General features: G+C 45.5%; 1 protein-coding gene across 50 annotated transcripts in view; it reads right to left on the reverse strand.

The window, feature by feature from the left end:
- LOC128692140 (trichohyalin) overlaps positions 1-15,927 on the reverse strand; it is a 219,903-nt gene extending 203,976 nt beyond the window's left edge. For 23 of the 50 annotated variants that reach the window (XM_053781183.2, XM_053781167.2, XM_053781180.2 and 20 more), the window contains exons 1-2: positions 8,476-15,926; positions 6,049-6,086 (exon numbers count right to left, since the gene is read on the reverse strand). In XM_053781183.2, coding sequence (XP_053637158.2) covers positions 6,049-6,086; positions 8,476-15,700 — 7,263 coding nt within the window. In that variant the 5' untranslated portion in view covers positions 15,701-15,926. Of the gene's footprint in view, positions 1-6,048; positions 6,087-8,475 lie in introns of all 50 variants that reach the window. The other 27 variants (XM_053781212.2, XM_053781207.2, XM_053781206.2 and 24 more) reach the window with 3 other exon arrangements.
- Between the last annotated feature and the right edge of the window lie 3,413 nt (positions 15,928-19,340).

Consider the following 19,340-nt stretch of genomic DNA (forward strand, 5'->3'; position numbering starts at 1 on the left):
TGGTGTAGGTTAATATCACGACCCTGCTAAGTTATCTTCCTTCACATGTGAGCTTGGTGGCAGTGCCAGGCTGACACCTTCCAGAAATAGCAAGCACAAGGCGCCAGCACATAGCTACCTAGGTATCTTTCTTATTCACAACAAACAAATTAGAAATGAAAATTGGACGATGTTTCGGTCCATCTTAAGCCATTATCAAACCGTGTGTGGTCCAGGAGGGACCAGAATCTTATCAACTTTTTTATTATGTAAAGTAAAAGGACACAAGTGCAACTAATGTGACATTTATTGTGGCAACGTTTCGCTCTCCAGGAGCTTTATCAAGCCATTACAAACAATACATGGACACAGAGGGTATATAAAGGCTCAGAGTGAGGTGAATACTAGTGAGGTACCATTTCGATGTTCACTAGTGGTAGTAGTAGTAGTAGTAGTAGTAGTGGTAGTGACAAAAGTAATACAATATGGTAGAGCAATTAATTCGTACATGAGTAAAAGGATATAAAAGCTATTACTTGGGTAACATAAAAATAGGTTGGACAAATATAAACTGGAATGAGGCAGGTTGTTTCAGTGTTCACTCTCTGTGCTTTGTGTAGTATAACAGGAGAGACTATGTGATGGCAGGGTTTACTGTTTTCAGGAGGATTCTTGCTAAGACTTCGGAGATGGTGAAGCTGCCGTTGTTTTGTTTAATTGTATTCGAAACAGCGATCAGTGCTGATTCAAGGCACTTGCGTGTGCGGAAATTAGTTTCTTTTATCACTAATTGGGCGTCTCTGAATTTCATAAGATGATTGGTGGAATTTCGGTGTTGTACACAGGCGTTGTTTAAGTTGTCGTTCCTACATGCGTATATGTGTTCATTGAGGCGGGTGTCGAGGTTTCTTGCTGTTTCACCTACGTAGATCTTGTCACAGCCTCCACAGGGTATAGTGTAAACTCCTGCATTGACTGGTTCGTGGTGCTTGGGTTTTGTCCTGGTTAGATCCTTTATTGAAGTGGTAGAAGCGATGGCGACTCTGGTGTTAGCTTGTGAAAGTACTTTTGAGACGTTTAGTGCAACCTGGCTGTTGGGAAGAATTATGACTTTGTTGGGAGCGGTGTTGATGCGTGGAGAATTGATGATCTGAAGAGCTCTTTTCTTGCAGTCTTTGATGAAAAAAGAAGGAAATTGTAACTCAGTGAATGTTTGGTGAATGTAAGTACATTCCTCGTCAAGAAACTCAGGACTACAAATTCGGTATGCTCTTAGGAAAAACCCGATGATGATGCCTCTTTTGGTCTTGGTATCTTGACTGGAATAGAAGTGTGTGAGATCATTTTTATTGGTGGGTTTCCGATAAACTTGAAATCTTAGGTTGTTGTCTACTTTGTGAATAAGGACGTCGAGGAAAGGTAGCTTGTCATTGGACTCTTCTTCTAGTGTAAACTGAATCGCTGGTTCAACTGCGTTGAGCCTTGCCTGAAGATCCCGTACATCAAAACGTTTTGGAGTTATTACGAGGACATCGTCCACGTAACGTAACCAAGTGACGCTTGAAGGGATGATGTTGGCGAAGTGTTCGGACTCTAGGTGTTCCATGTATAAGTTGGCTAGGACGGCACTTATTGGGGACCCCATTCCCATGCCGTAGGTTTGTTTGTAGAGCTTGTTATTGAAGGAAAAACAGTTGAAGTTAACACAGAGTTCAATCAAGTCAACAAAATCTCCGGGAGGTAAAGGAAGATTAAGGTCCTGGTTGACTTTACGTCGTAGAACCTCGATGGCTTTTTTGGTAGGTACTTTTGTGAAGAGGGAAGTCACATCCAAACTGCTTAGTTTCTTGTTACGGATGGAGAGGTTACGGATGCGGTTGAGAAGGTCGCCTGAGTGTTTAAGATGAGCGGGGCTGATGGTCCCCAGAAGGCAGGAAAGATGTTTGGCAAGAACTTCCAGAAGGGTTATATACAGGGCCTTCTCACTGCAGCTTTATGTGAACCTTCTTCTTCTAATCTTCCTAGAAGATACATCACTGCCCTTAAGGACCTCGCCAACGACCCCAACATTATCGTCACCACCGCCGACAAAGGAGGTGGAGTCGTCATACTCAACACCAGTGACTACAACACTAAAATGATGGACCTTTTGAATGATCAATCTACTTACGAACCCATCAGCACTCAACAGTGGGAGACGCTCACCAAAGACTTTCTATACAAAACCAGACAAATACTCAAACGCACTAGAGAAGGGAAGAAACTTCTGTACTTGTTACCAAGCAACCCTAAACCAGCACACATGTATGGTTTACCCAAGACCCATAAACACAATATTCCTCTCAGACCAATCACGTCAGGAATAGGCAGTGCTCCACACAAACTAGCCGGAGTTCTTGCCAAACATCTTTCCTGCCTTCTGGGGACCATCAGCCCCGCTCATCTTAAACACTCAGGCGACCTTCTCAACCGCATCCGTAACCTCTCCATCCGTAACAAGAAACTAAGCAGTTTGGATGTGACTTCCCTCTTCACAAAAGTACCTACCAAAAAAAAAAAAAAAATGCCATCGAGGTTCTACGACGTAAAGTCAACCAGGACCTTAATCTTCCTTTACCTCCCGGAGATTTTGTTGACTTGATTGAACTCTGTGTTAACTTCAACTGTTTTTCCTTCAATAACAAGCTCTACAAACAAACCTACGGCATGGGAATGGGGTCCCCAATAAGTGCCGTCCTAGCCAACTTATACATGGAACACCTAGAGTCCGAACACTTCGCCAACATCATCCCTTCAAGCGTCACTTGGTTACGTTACGTGGACGATGTCCTCGTAATAACTCCAAAACGTTTTGATGTACGGGATCTTCAGGCAAGGCTCAACGCAGTTGAACCAGCGATTCAGTTTACACTAGAAGAAGAGTCCAATGACAAGCTACCTTTCCTCGACGTCCTTATTCACAAAGTAGACAACAACCTAAGATTTCAAGTTTATCGGAAACCCACCAATAAAAATGATCTCACACACTTCTATTCCAGTCAAGATACCAAGACCAAAAGAGGCATCATCATCGGGTTTTTCCTAAGAGCATACCGAATTTGTAGTCCTGAGTTTCTTGACGAGGAATGTACTTACATTCACCAAACATTCACTGAGTTACAATTTCCTTCTTTTTTCATCAAAGACTGCAAGAAAAGAGCTCTTCAGATCATCAATTCTCCACGCATCAACACCGCTCCCAACAAAGTCATAATTCTTCCCAACAGCCAGGTTGCACTAAACGTCTCAAAAGTACTTTCACAAGCTAACACCAGAGTCGCCATCGCTTCTACCACTTCAATAAAGGATCTAACCAGGACAAAACCCAAGCACCACGAACCAGTCAATGCAGGAGTTTACACTATACCCTGTGGAGGCTGTGACAAGATCTACGTAGGTGAAACAGCAAGAAACCTCGACACCCGCCTCAATGAACACATATACGCATGTAGGAACGACAACTTAAACAACGCCTGTGTACAACACCGAAATTCCACCAATCATCTTATGAAATTCAGAGACGCCCAATTAGTGATAAAAGAAACTAATTTCCGCACACGCAAGTGCCTTGAATCAGCACTGATCGCTGTTTCGAATACAATTAAACAAAACAACGGCAGCTTCACCATCTCCGAAGTCTTAGCAAGAATCCTCCTGAAAACAGTAAACCCTGCCATCACATAGTCTCTCCTGTTATACTACACAAAGCACAGAGAGTGAACACTGAAACAACCTGCCTCATTCCAGTTTATATTTGTCCAACCTATTTTTATGTTACCCAAGTAATAGCTTTTATATCCTTTTACTCATGTACGAATTAATTGCTCTACCATATTGTATTACTTTTGTCACTACCACTACTACTACTACTACTACTACCACTAGTGAACATCGAAATGGTACCTCACTAGTATTCACCTCACTCTGAGCCTTTATATACCCTCTGTGTCCATGTATTGTTTGTAATGGCTTGATAAAGCTCCTGGAGAGCGAAACGTTGCCACAATAAATGTCACATTAGTTGCACTTGTGTCCTTTTACTTTACATATTGTCGGTAATTCTACCAACTTTATTACAACTTTTTTATTACAAATTTAAGTGTTCCTTGTGAACTGTTCCAGCCACTTTTACTTTTATTCTTCCTTCCTGATGGAAGAGCCCTGGTAGAGGCTCCGCAGCTAGGAGTCAGAAGGAAGACATTCAGAGTACAAACTACAACTTACTTCCAGCTTAAGTGGACGGCGTGGCATGGAAAATACAAAGATAATGACATGCGTGGGTGCAGCAGGATAAGCAAGGCGGGCAAATGACAAGTTAGTAATAACACTTACGTTAGAATTACTATCGGGAATGATGTGGTGGCCACTACTACCACTAGACGGTGCTGGGGACGTCACCTCACCATCACCATCACTACTGATGGTGGCATCACACATGCCGAGTTCCATATCACCAACGTTAGAGGATACACCAACACACACGTTGTTAGTACCACTCATGGGAAGGGCGCCGGGGGTGTCTAACAGGGAAGGTGGAGGCATGAAAGGGGAGAAAGGGGAATCCGGAGAGATGCTGGCATCTTGGGAAGATAAGAGAGACTCCTGGAAATAGTTAACGTCTTGAAAGGATGAGGGAGACTCCTGGAAGGTGTTGACATCTTGGGAGGATGAGGGGGTCTCCTGGAAGGTGTTGACATCTTGGGAGGATGAGGGGGTCTCCTGGAAGGTGTTGACATCTTGGGAGGATGAACGAGAGTTGCTGGAAAACACAGTATCTGCCGAAGTGATTTCCGTGTGCGTCTCACACACTGTCAACGGCGTTGTTCTAGTGTTCTTGTCAACAGACAGCGTTTTTTCAATGATAGCAGGACTATCAGCCAGGCTATCAACAGCAAGAGTCCACGCGTCAGATGGGCTGCGGTCTGATTCCTGATTCTCGTCAGATGTATTGCGCAGTACAGCGTCGTTGTCAGTCACATCACCGTCAGATGGGCGGAGGTCGTCCGTCACAGCTTCGTCGGACGTGCACAGCACAGCGTCGCCTTCGGTCATAGCTTCGTCAGACGTATGCAGCACAGCGTCGTCGTCCGTCACAGCTTCACTGGACGTGCGTCGTGCAGCGTCGTCATCCGTTACAGCTTCGTCAGACGTGTGCAACACAATGTCATCTTCCGTCACAGCGTCGTTCGACGTGTACGAGTCTGAGGTTGAGAATTTATCAGCTGAGCTCTCTGAGAAGTGAAGTTGTTCCTCAGATCCCGACCCAGAGTGTGAGTGTGTCTCAACGCTGAGCAACTCTGTCCTCTTAGTTATTTTTAGGAACGGCTGAGGTAACTGACTCTCTGCGAGGTTACTGTAATTAATATCATTTTCTTCTTCTGCTGCGAGAACAGTTGCAGATTCGAGTTGTGGCGACACACGCGAATCCAAATTGAGACTGGTAGGTGAAGCAGGATGTGAGTCCTCGTCAGTGACAATGAGATCATCTTCCTCCACTATGAGCAGAGAATTCTCTACTGTATTAGTAACCTTCTGCTGGGTATATGGATTTGACTGTTCTTCTTCCATCAGTAGGAACTGGCTGTTGCCTCCGGCAGAGACTGCCTCGGTGGGAGGTTCAGGAGAGTATTGGGTGGGTGACCCTAACATGTCCGAGGAAGACTCCAAAGAGTCTGGGTTACTGAATTCATCAAGTTTAGTTGGGGAAAGGATGTCTATTCCACTTTCCACATCCACCTGACCTAAGTGATCCTTCAGGGAATCGAAGCCGGTGAGAGAGTCAAGGCTGAGAGCGGGCGCTGCCCGGGTCGATGCGGGTTCTATGGAGTCGAAGCTGGCGAGAGAATGAAGGGTTGGGGAAATGGGAGACTCTAGAGAGTCGGGTTGTAAAAGGCGGACACTCAACTCTGCCTCGATTAGTTCTTGAAGGGAAGGGGCGGCGCCCCCAGGGGAGGCCTTGGCGGCCGTCAGGGGCAGGTTAGTGTTGGTAGCAAACTCGAGGGAGTCGGCGTCTAGTTGGTTATTACTTACGGCGGCGTCCGTTGCCTCCGCGTCAGCCATGACGGACCCTGAAACACAACAAACCTCTAGTTAGTTAACTGAGACGGAAAATAAAATAAATATTATAAAAACTTCCTATCTCTCAAACAACATGTGTAAAAAAATGAAAATAAGAAATTAATTATAGGAACACTTCCTTTCCTCACTTGGACTAATATATGTACAATGATCTGATACACAAAATATTGGCGTTGAACGCACCTACCTCGGACAATAAAGTGAGGTTCACATCTACATAAACATCTGACTGAGTAACCCAAATTATGGAGAGGGTGGATTAAACATATTCCATTTCAAAAACAAATATAACTGGGAACAAATAGATCAAAACCTTAATGAAATATGCTGAGTGACATAAATCCAAACCAGTGTCTTGACAGTATGACAGGTGACACTAGAAGTATGTGCTATGATCATAACATTAAGGCAGCGCTGTATAACCCTTTTGGATTTAGTGTTTAGTTATGATGATGATAATAATAATAATAATAATAATAATAATAATAATAATAATAATAATAATAATAATAATAATAATAATAAAGAGAAACAAGAATATGCAGACTTAGAAAGATGACGGTTCTCCCTCTACAGGTGAAGAAGAACGACCGCCCAAGTAACCAATAACGAGCTGTACCTAGCCAACGTCACCGGTCACCCTACATATCGGACACACGTCTTATTTATGGGTATTACGTGGAGTAACGCTTAGCACCACTCAGTGAGAACTGTCAAGTTCCGCTGTCAATTCAGTATCTCTTAATAGACTGTCATGTCTCAGCGAGCAGAATTTACTTCCGACGTTGTCACCGCCCTAACACACTTTACTGATGACCTCGCTGACAGCCTCACCTTTAAGACTCCCTCTTTGACTTCCTGTTAGCAACTGCCTTATTACACCAACTTTAATTATATTTTCCCTTTAGCACTCCCCACTATCCTTGCTAACTCTCCCTCTTACATACTCCAAACCCTCGCTGGTCTCTGAGCTTCGCTTGATTCATCTTTAGCACATTCCACCCTGCAGCGCTGTATGACCCTTGTGGGTCTAGCGCTTTGTTTTGATTGCAATAATAATTTACAGGTGGAGACGAAAAATCACAAAACTTCTGAAAGGTTTCAGACTTTTTCAACAATTCAACAACGAAAACAAACACCAGTCAGAGAAACAAAACAGTGAACACTGGAGGTGTCGTACACTCTAATGCTGGGTTGCTTAAGAAAAACATGACATTAACTGAAGACAAGAAACTAAAATGCTGAAGACACAAGACGACTCGGTGATCAGTGAGCCATTAAGCAAACTATAGATTAACAACCTTCATGATTTTTTGTATCAATGTGACACCAAACTCCGCTAACACGCCTCCTAACACAACCATAAACTCACTTGACTAGGAAAAAAAATCGCTAACATGCCTCCTAACACAACCATAAACTCACTTGACTAGGAAAAAAAATATTGATAGCTTACTCATGCCTTCTGTTCCAGACTTCGAGAGTGAAAAGATTTGCTCCTCAAGGCACAGTATTAATCCCAATTCTCTTTCTCATTCTTATATCTGACACAGACAAACACAAACTACAGCACATTTATCTTTATTCTGAGTTCTAACTGAGTCAGAGTCGCAAGCAAAATGTTAAGAATGTTGGGACCACACTTGATGACAACACATTCCTAAGAGACAAACACTCACTAACAACAAAACAAAAATGGCTGAATCATTTCGTAGATTCAACAGAAAGAAATTTAAGAACACTTTAGAATTAGAATGCTTTGTATTAGGATAAATACAAACAAGATGAGGAAAACTAAATTAAACACTACAGTACTGAGTGCCATAAAGACTGAAACATTACTGGCACTGAGGAGGACGACGTCTGGCACTAGTAATGCCCCACACGGCTAACACAAGCCTCTCCAAACATCACCTGTCTACACGATTTCATTCTTGACAAAAGTTTCCCCCTCCCCACTGTTAGGTAAGACACATATGCAACAGTTAGGTATCTTTATTTCGAAACGTTTTGCCTACACAGTAGGCTTCTTCAGTCGAGTACAGAAAAGTTAATAGAAGCAGAAGACGTGAAGACGATGTAATCAGTCCATCACCCTTGAAGTTTTGAGGTAGTCAGTCCCTCAGTCTGGAGAAGAACATTGTTCCATAGTCTGTTTCAGACTATGGAACAATGTTCCATAGTCTGAAACAACCAACAACCACCAACCCAACCTTCCACAACCACTAAACCAAGGTTGGCACTTCCACCAATCCAACATCCCACCACAACTAGCCCGTATGCCCATCACCACAAACCCGACTTCTCACTATCACCGACCCGATCCCCCTTCCCATAACCACCATCCATTCCCCACCACTATTACCAGCCTCACCATACCTTTGTGTTGCAGCGTGAAGCTTGTATGTACTGGTAATGCTGGGGAGGTGACCAGGACCTGAGCCTCTCCCTGAAGGATCTTCTCGCCCCTCTGATCCTCCTGAAGAGTCTTCTCACTTCTCTGATCCCCTTGAATGGTTTTCACGTTCCTATGATCCTCCTGAAGGGTCTGATCCTCCTGAAAGGTCTGATCCTCCTGAAGAGTCTTCTCGCTTCTCTGATCCCCTTGAAGGGTTTTCACGTTCCTATGATCCTCCTGAAGGGTCTGATCCTCCTGAAAGGTCTGATCCTCCTGAAGAGTCTTCTCGCTTCTCTGATCCCCTTGAAGGGTTTTCACGTTCCTATGATCCTCCTGAAGGGTCTGAGTCTCCTGAAAGGTTTGATCCTCCTGAAAGGTCTGATCCTCCTGAAGAGTCTTCTCGCTTCTCTGATCCCCTTGAAGGGTTTTCACGTTCCTATGATCCTCCTGAAGGGTCTGAGTCTCCTGAAAGGTTTGATCCTCCTGAAAGGTCTGATCCTCCTGAAGAGTCTTCTCGCTTCTCTGATCCCCTTGAAGGGTTTTCACGTTCCTATGATCCTCCTGAAGGGTCTGAGTCTCCTGAAAGGTTTGATCCTCCTGAAGGGTCTGATCCTCCTGAAAGGTCTGATCCTTCTGAAGAGTCTTCTCGCTTCTCTGATCCCCTTGAAGGGTTTTCACGTTCCTATGATCCTCCTGAAGGGTCTGAGTCTCCTGAAAGGTTTGATCCTCCTGAAGGGTCTGATCTTCATGAAGGGTCTGATCCTTCTGAAGAGTCTTCTCGCTTCTCTGATCCCCTTGAAGGGTTTTCACGTTCCTATAATCCTCCTGAAGGGTCTGAGTCTCCTGAAAGGTTTGATCCTCCTGAAGGGTCTGATCCTCCTGAAGGGTCTGATTCTCCTGAAGGTTCTTCGCGTTCCTCTGATCCTCCTGAAGGGTCTGATCCTCCTGAAGGATCTGATTCTCCTGAAGGTTCTTCTCGCTCCTCTGATCCTCCTCCTGAAGGGTCTGATTCTTCTGAAGGTTCTTTTCGCTCCTCTGATCCTCCTGAAGGGCCTGATCTTCCTTAAGGGTCTGATCCTCCTTAAGGGTCTGATCCTCCTGAAGGGTCTGATCCTCCTGAAGGGTCTGATCTTCCTGAAGGGTCTGATCCTCCTGAAGGGTCTGATCCTCCTGAAGGGTCTTCACGTTCCTCTGATCCTCACACGTTCCATGGAGATGTCGTCCACATACATCATAACCTGGCACTCCAGCTTCCCCATCTGTGCTAACTGCAATATTTTCAACACTTCTGGCACTACAGTTGGCACTGGTTTCCTCGTCACTTTGCACTGTGTTGTTACTGGTATTGTGTACAACTGTGGTATGGCCGACACCCGTCCCTGAGTCACTGGACTCTCTATCACACTCGAGTGGGGAGTGTCCCTTGCCACTCTCCCCAGCACATAAACTCCCCACCTCAACACACATACCACCTTTTCTCCTACTCTCTTTCTCTACAAGACTCTTCTCTCTGCTTTTTGTATCTACCTTCTCTCTGCTTGGTGTCTCCATCTCTTGCTCCTCGTCCTGGTTGAGCTGCCAAGGAGAGACAGAGTCCCTGGCACCGGACACAGAGGCCTGCTCTTCCCTACTCCACTGACGCCAAAAGTCCTCCTCGTTGTCAAGGGGGCTTCCGCTTCCTTTCAGAGAACTACCGGAATCCCCGGCGGCAGCGCTCTGTTCCGCTGTGAAAACGTTGGCAATTTCTTGATCAACATCCTCCTCACCGTCATCAAGAAAAATTTCAGGGAGTACACAGCCCTCTAACATACTAGACAGGTCGATAGTGGCATCCTTGCCCAGGCACACTCTCGCTGTATTGCATTCTTTTTCATCACCATTGTGAATCTGATTATTATTTTTATGCTTATTTATTTGGGACACAGTTTCTCTTACTATTTCATTGACGTCCGTTAGACTGAAACCACCACTACCATCTTGTTTTTCTGTTTTCTCGATTTTGCTCGATACTGAGTTGGGCACTTTTCTTATTTTAACACCGTGACTAATATGTTTATCAGCAAGCACTTGAGGAATATCTCTGCAAGTGTTACTTTTGCGTTTCTTTGGCAGAATTTGCCTTCGAGTTTTAGATAAGTCAGCATTTTTAAAAAGCAATCGTTGTCGGAGCGTGACATCTTGAGCGACCTGTCGCCTCAGTTCTTCCTGTATAATACAGAAGGAGGTGCTCACGGATCCACCGCCATCCCCATCAAACTTTTTACTATTGAAACTTTCTAATTTCTTATCATCCATGGAATCAGGGTCCTCCTTTTTCTTTTTGGCCCCAAGGCCGCCGAAGTGAAAAAACTTTTTAGATGAAGCCGCTGTTTCTTCCGGTGTTGTCTCTTTCTCACTCTTTTTGGGAAAACTGAATAAGTTCTTCTTGGTCTTTTTCTCTGGGTCTGAGGATAGGTCTTCAGTGTTGACTGCCTCGTCCACTAGAGCGACAGCACCAGAGGCACCAGAGGCACCAGAGGCACTAGTGGCACCAGCCGTTGCAGCCTCCTGAACATCAGATACCATGACGTACTTTCCTTCCATCTCACCTTCGTCCTCATCCTCTTCATAGTCATCTTCATATTCGTAATCATCTTCATAATCATCGTCGTAGTCGTACTCATCATCCTCCTCACCCACATGAGCGGCTTCCTCTTCAAGCTGACGGAGGAACTTGTTCCTAATATATTCACGATATTCCTCCTCGTTTTCAAATTCTATTTCTTCCTCATCCCCTTCCTTTAAGAGGTTTTCCTCCTCTTCTGTAAGGGCATGGGGCATGGATAAGTAATCATCAAAGGTAGCTTCTTTGTGTTTCAAGGACTGCTCAGCTTCCTCCTCCTCCTCTTGTTCCAACTCCTGAAGTTCCTGCAGTTCTTGTTCCGTCAAGGTCGGTGGCATCTCCAGGAAGCGTCCCAAGTCTCGACGTTCAGCTTCATGTACCAGCTCCCGCTCCTTTACTGCTTCCTCCAGTTCCCTCTGTTCCTGATCCGTGAGCGTTGCCGGCATCGACATGAACTTTTCCATGTCAAGCTCCTTTGCATCGTCATTTTCAACTAAATATTTATGTAGCTCTTCCTCCTCCTCTTTCGTCAGAGTTGCAGGCATTGCCATATATTTCGCTAAAAGAGGCTGTGCTGAAGCTTCCTCTGTCAAATCAATCTCTGCAGGTAACTCTGACTCGGTCAAGAGAGACTCCAGAGGGTCCTTGCGCCTCGATGGTTTCACAAGCAGGTCCTCAATTTCTGCCAGGTAGTCGTCCTCGTCATCAACAGAAGGCATGACAGGACTTTCAGGCAGCTCATGCATGTCTTCTGTGTCTGACACCTCGACCTCAGCATCTTCATCCATGGTCTCACCAATGTTGTCATCAACGTCTACTTCCATAACGTCTTCATCCTGTTCCATCATTTCTGTTGTAGAAATAGCTAAGAAAAGGTCATCATTATCTTCCGCCAGAGATCTTATAGTGCTGGGGTCTCTAAACTGTGACGAAAAGAGCTCTTCTTCCTCCATTTCCTCGTCTCTTGTTCCCACTTCAACCATTAACTGATCACTTGCTTCATCTTGCTTCATTTCGTCCTCCTGCTTATCCTCTGCTCTCTCCTCACTAATAAGTGTTTCTTCTATTGTTCTTGCAGTAGGATCATCAGTGACTGTCTCATACACCATAACCTGCACTGCCGCACCAGCATGATCATCGGTGGGTTCGTTGGTGACCGTCTCGCATACCATTGGCTGTGCTGCAGCACCAGGTTCACCAGTGTCCAAGCTTGCCAAGCAGGACTTGGCTTCATTGTTAGAGAGTTTCCGCCGAGGCCTAACAGGAGTGGCTGCGTCTTCTTCAGCTATACTCTTGTGAATTTCAGTGTCATCGTCCTGGGCCACCCTCAGGGACTCAGAGGTAGTCTCAATACTTAAGGTCTGAGCATCGGCTTCAACTAACAAATCCTTCTTGTCAGTACAAGACCACATATCCTTAGGACCCATTTCTTGTTCGACTTCGTCTGTTTTCATATTAATTGGTAGAGATTCTTCGACAGGTACAGCTGTGTGCTGTGCCTCAAAGTCTTCAATACTCGTTGCAACTGTGGACTCATCGCCACCCAGATCGTCACTTTTTACCTGTTCTTCCACTACACCAGCACTTATCTTTTCCTTCGCTGGTTCCTCAGCTTCCTTAATGTAATCGACAACAGACTCATCTACTTCGTTATCCACTTGATCTTCCAATGATACCTTATCTTCTTCTGTATATTTCTCCATTACTGTTTCTTGAAGATTTTCTTGTTCTTTCAGTTTCTGCTGTATCACTGCCCCTGAGGATAACTCTTGTTCTGTGTCTTGCTTACCTATCGTTACTTCTGAGGGAACTTCTTCCTGTAACACTTCTTTTTCCCTTTCTTCTTTATTTACTTGTACCTCTAAGGTTACTCCTTCATGCATTTCTACTGCACCTTGGTCTCGCTCCCCCTCTACTGAGTGTAAGGGTACCTCAATTATTCCTTCTGCCTCTTCTATTGATTCATCTTCATTTACTTTTAAGGTTGTTTTTTTATGTAATTCTTCTGTCTCTCGTTCTGTTTTTTCCTTATTTATCACTGCCTCAACAATTGTTTCTGCATGTATTGCTTCTGCCTGTTGTTCTTGTTTCTTCTCATTTATGAGTACTTCTAAGGTTGCTTCAGATATTCCTTCTACCTCAGGTTTTTCTTCTTTCTTATTTACCAACATTTCTCTGGATGTTTCCTCAGATATTCCTACCTCTTTTTCTTTTTTACTTAATACTGTTTCTACAGACATTTCTTCAGGCATTCCTTCTGCCTCTTCTTTCTTGTTTACGTCTGTTTCTGCAGGTGTTTCTTCAGGCATTCTTTCTACCTCTGGTTCTATTGTTTGTTTATTTATTACTGCGTCCACAGGTGCTTCCTCATGCATTTTTTCTGCCTCCTGTTCAGGTCCTTCCTTATTTTCTACTAAAAGTGCTATTTCAGGTAACTCTTCAGAGTCTTGTCCTATTTCTTGGTCATTTATCACTGCCTCTGAAGATGACTCGTCCTCAGGAGTTTCTCTTGGTTTTTGTTCTATTGCAATTACCTCCAAAATCGGCTTCAATCTTTTTCTTTTTTTCTTAGACATGTCATCCCGTGGCTGCTTTTCTTCAGGAACAAACTGCCGTTCTTCTTCTGCTACAATTATGAGATTTTCACACTCTCCTGCTCCTGACCCCTCGTCCTCCAAGTCTTCCATCTCCACAACGACGCCACTAAATTTAACAGTCACGCCAGAATGCCGAACCTCTTCTTCCTTTTCTTCAAACTCTGTCACAGCTGGTTTACCAGCTTCAGTGACATCACTAGTCAGATCTTTAGCCTGACCATCGTCAGTGTCAGGTTTTTCTCTGACTCTCTCATCTCCGTGTTGTTGATCTGTAAGTGTCATGTCTTTCCAATTCTCCCTCTCGGCTGGCTCATCCGGGAGTTCAATTACTTCCTCAATAATCACTGCAGCGTCGTCTACGGCTGCTTTTTCAGAGCCTACAATACTGATCCCAACTTCCTTCACCGTTTCCCCTCCCGATGTTTTTCCTGATTCCTCTACTTCGGTCTTATCTGTAACTTTTCGGTTTGAGTTAAACATATGTTTGATCTCTTTATTCTTCACCTCACTATCTAGCTCCTCGTGCAACTCTGCTGTCTCGCCAGCTCTGTCTGTTTCATCTTGTTCATAAACTTCATCTGCATGCATCAGTCCCATTGGTTCAACCGAATGTATTATTCCCGTGTGGTCGGTGTGGTGTACCAGTGCTCCTGGTGGCTCTCCGGGATCCATATCTGATGATTCAGAGACGTCGCTAAGTTGACGGCGATCATCCTCACTTTCGTCATCTTCAATGAGGATAAAGATGCGGTTTTCATTATCTCCCTCAGTGTCGATATCTTGTGGAAAATCTTCGAGCTCTGTCTCAATATCTCTACCTTCCAGTATATCCTTCTGGTTCTCATAATCACTGACTTCTGAAATAGTTCCTTTCGTGTCTTGCAATTCTTGCGTTTCTGCCTCGATTTTTGTTTGATTTGTGGCAATGTCAAGTTGACCTACAGAGTCTTCCTCATCTTCCTCTAAGCGAGATAAGTATTCTTCAAGACGTTTACCAAGCTTAGCAGTAAACTCTTCAGCAGACACTTCTTGCTTGCTGTCTGCGACAGCTTCTTCGGCCTCGAACTTAGAGGCATATCTTTCAACAATTTCGTCTGCGGTGCCCACGAATTCAGGGGCTTCTTCCTCCAGAGACTCGTCTATTTTATCAGTTTCACGTGGAGACTCGTCCCCAGTGTACCTTGCCAAAAGAGACTTCCACAGAACATCCTTATCTTCACCGTCTGCTGCCACTGCGTCATCAACATGCCGTGCATCAATATGCGCTGCGTCAGCCACGCTTTCGTTTTCTTCATATATTTGCTGTCTGATGGAGACTTGTTTGTTTACGACATTGGAAACAGGTGTGAGGAGTGGGTGAGGGCGTGAGGACAGCGGTGGGGTGGCTGTGGGCGGGTGTGCCAACAAGTTCTCAATACCCGGGTAACGCGTCAGGCCGCCCATCTCCCCAAGTCCCCCTCTCCACCCCTCATCACCCTCCTCTTCTTCCTCTTCCGCCTCAACCATTATCTGCGACTTGTGCTGAAAATCATCATCAACAACAGCAGTAGCATCCAGCTCAGACTCTTGATCCCCAACGAACTGGTGCTGAAGCTGTGGTTGCTGCTCCTTGTCATCTCTCGCCGCCAGGAAAGTAATGAATATCATCCATACCCACAACACAGCATCTCGTACCCGCTGTCGCCAGTATGATGGATACACCCAGGCCGGCACGAAAGGTTCATCCCAACTGACCAGGCCATGCAGGTTCCATTCTGAGGGTGGAGGAATACCCCACTCTGAAGGCAGAGGGACTCTCCATTCTGAAAAATTTGGGATGCTCCAGTCTGGTATACTAGGCCTAGGAATATTCCACTCGAGTATGTTGGGTATGGGCCACTCGGCGAGGCTTGGTCGGGGTATGTTCCACTCGTACAAGTCGGGTATCTGCCACTCAGGTATCCTGGAGGTGCACCACTCAGGCAGCCTGGCTGTCAGCGTGCCCAGCCAAACCTTCACCTGATTCATCGTGTTACCTTCACTTAAACACTTCACTCAGTAAACCTAAACCAGGTGTGACACCCCCCTCCTACTGACCCAGGTGAGGTCACACTATGACACGGAGCCACGGGGCTGCGTGGGCCCCACAAGGCTGGGGCACGTTGGGTCAGGAGCTAGGACACCCAGAGTGTAGCGGGCGACGCGGCAGAGCTCGGAGGGCCACTGCTGCCCCTGGCACGCTACCCACCCAAACTCCACTAGTTGAAAATAGCACGTGGCACTGCCGATGGCCCGTGCCTCTCCCCTCCTGATAAACCCCCCCTCCCCTCCCGCCGTTCCCGGGAGACCTCCCCTCCCTTCCCGGCAGACCCCCTCCTCCTCCTCCAGCACACGCACACACAAATCTCACTTTTTCCCTATACCTCACCATGGTTTTCCAATTCTCACTCCCCTCCCCCTGCCCCTCAGAGCCCTACCACTCCTCCCCTACCCCTTCCCTTCCGTGGGACGTTCATCACTACGCATTAGAAAAGTGATCAAGGACCCAGGACTGTAAGGTCTTCAACAGCATCTCTACGTTGAAGATTGAGACACTTATGCAGTATATGGGAATCTTTATTCAGGAAACGTTTCGCCACACAGTGGTTTCATCAGTCCAATACAAAGAGGAAGGCGTAAGGAGAGGAGGAGTATGAGGTAATCAGTCCCTCAGCCTGGAGTCGATGTGTTCAGTCCATCAATCTTGTAGAATGTAGAGCATAGGGCAGTAGACGTGGCTTCACCTCACCTCACTACAGTATGTAAGCCACGTCTACGGCCCTTTGCTGTACATTCTACAAGATTGATGGACTGAACACATCGACTCCAGGCTGAGGGACTGATTACCTCATACTCCTCCTCTCCTTACCCCTTCCTTTTTGTATTGGACTGATGAAGCCACTGTGTCGCGAAACGTTTCCTGAATAAAGATTCCCATATACCGCATAAGTGTCTCAATCTTCAACTTGTCGGTTTTTCAAACCATTCATCACAGCATCTCTACGTGAATACACTTTTGTTTTTAACCCTCAAGATACCTTCACAGAGTAGATACGATAGTTTCTTATAATATAGCTCAGGTTAATTCGGCAAAAAACCCGCACTTCGGAGAGGAACCTTATGACGACGTTTCGGTTCGTCCTAGACCACTGTCACGTCACAAATTGACAAGGGCTGTGACTTGGAGGGACCTAAACGACGTCCTTTCCCAAGAATAAGTTTTGGTGACCTGTTTAAGCCAGGGAGCTGTGACTTTTTATTCTTCAGTCGCAGTCACTGCCACTGACAACCAAGTTAAAACATTACTACACATCACCTCGCCTTAGAAGTTTCTTTGCGATGTAATATGATGAAGTTCAGTTATCTAAGCAGGTGCTCCTCGATGTTTCTCCTGTGCTCATATCTGTGACCTCGGTCAGATGACCAAAAGCTCCAGCGGCGGGTCATCATGTGACTAAGACCCGCGTTAGGAAACACTTGTCCTGACTGATGGAGGAGGAGCTTGGACATGGGTGAGATTCCACAGTCACTTAAAACAACGGATATAGCCCCGCTCCATAAAGGTGGCAGCAAAGCATTAGCTAAGAACTATAGACCAATAGCTCTGACGTCCCACATCATAAAAATCTTTGAAAGAGTGCTAAGAAGCAGGATTGCAAATCACCTGGATTCCCAAAATCTGCACAATCCAGGGCAACATGGGTTCAGGGCAGGTCGCTCCTGCCTCTCACAACTACTGGATCACTATGACATGGCCTTGGATGCACTGGAAGAAAATCAGAATGCAGATGTAATATACACAGACTTTGCAAAAGCATTTGACAAATACGATCATGGCGTAATAGCCCATAAAATACGTGCTAAAGGAATAACTGGGAAAGTGGGGAGATGGATCTTCAACTTCCTAACAAATCGAACACAAAGAGTAGTGGTCAACAGAGTTAAATCGGAGGCTGCCATAGTGAAGAGCTCTGTTCCACAAGGCACAGTACTCGCCCCCATCTTATTCCTTATCCTCATATCAGACATAAACAGAGATATACACCACAGCACCGTATCATCCTTTGCGGATGATACTAGGATCTGCATGAGGCTGTCATCTGCTGAGGACGCGGTTAACCTCCAAGAAGATATAAACAAAGTTTTCCAGTGGGCAACGGTAAACAATATGATGTTCAATGAGGACAAATTCCAACTACTCCGTTATGGAAAACTGGAGGAGATAATAACTAGAACAGAGTATACTACTGACTCCGGCCATACAATAGAGCGGAAAAATAATGTAAGGGACCTGGGAGTAGTAATGTCTGAGGATCTCACTTTCAAGGATCACAACAGTGCCACGATCGCACGTGCAAAGAAAATGATAGGATGGATAATGAGAACTTTCAAAACGAGAGATGCCAAGCCCATGATGATCCTTTTCAAATCACTTGTTCTCTCTAGGCTGGAATACTGCTGTACATTAACATCTCCATACAAAGCAGGTGAAATCGCAGATCTAGAGAGTGTACAGAGATCCTTTACTGCACGTATAAGTTCTGTCAAGCACCTTAACTACTGGGAACGCTTGGAAGCACTTGACTTGTACTCGTTGGAACGCAGGAGGGAGAGATATATCATAATCTACACTTGGAAAATCTTGGAAGGAATGGTCCCAAATCTGCACACAGAAATCACTCCCTACGAAAGTAAAAGACTGGGCAGGCGATGCAAAATGCCGCCAATAAAAAGTAGGGGCGCCATTGGTACACTAAGAGAAAACACCATAAGTGTCCGGGGCCCAAGACTGTTCAACAGCCTCCCATCAAGCATTAGGGGAATTGCCAATAAACCCCTAGCTGCCTTCAAGAGAGAGCTGGACAGATACCTAAAGTCAGTGCCGGATCAGCCGGGCTGTGGCTCGTACGTCGGACTGCGTGCGGCCAGCAGTAACAGCCTAGTTGATCAGGCCCTGATCCATCGGGAGGCCTGGTCGTGGACCGGGCCGCGGGGGCGTTGATCCCCGGAATAACCTCCAGGTAACCTCCAGGTAACTCACGGAATCATAATGACATGATTGCAAACAAACCATACCACGGGTGGGGCTTGAACTCGCGGTTGGTGAGTCGTAAAACTCCAGATCGACGCGTTAGCCACTGGGCCAGCTAGCTTGCCCTGTTTCCTGACAACCCTTACCTAACCTAACCTCAGCAGCCGCTCCGCTATATTTCTCCTGTGTTAATATCTGTGGTGAGTGACGGTCACTTGTCCATCACCGGGTTAAAATAAGGTGCTGTCCGCTTCCTCGCACGTCTGTGTCTCTGTCTTGCTTGAAGGAGAGATGCACTTATTCACCTGGTTGTGTGTACAGTATTGTGCAATTAATTGGGTCTGGGGCAAATTTTTGTGATTGTCTCATGATGTCTTAATGTCCGGTTTAATTAATGAAATTTGGACCCTTTTTCTTTTCAGATGAGTTTGCTACCGACTTCTGGCAGCCATCTAGCTGTGGCGTTACCTTGCGACTCTCGTCAGTGCTACAATAGCTGCTGTTCTGTAAGGCTATTCCTGCAAGCATACTCCATAAGTGACTATAGTTTCGCCAAATTCTCCTCTTCAGTTCACGACTACTACTGAAATTCATGGA

The sequence above is a fragment of the Cherax quadricarinatus genome, chromosome 15 (assembly GCF_038502225.1).
Source record: "Cherax quadricarinatus isolate ZL_2023a chromosome 15, ASM3850222v1, whole genome shotgun sequence".
Taxonomy (NCBI): Eukaryota; Metazoa; Arthropoda; class Malacostraca; order Decapoda; family Parastacidae; genus Cherax; species Cherax quadricarinatus.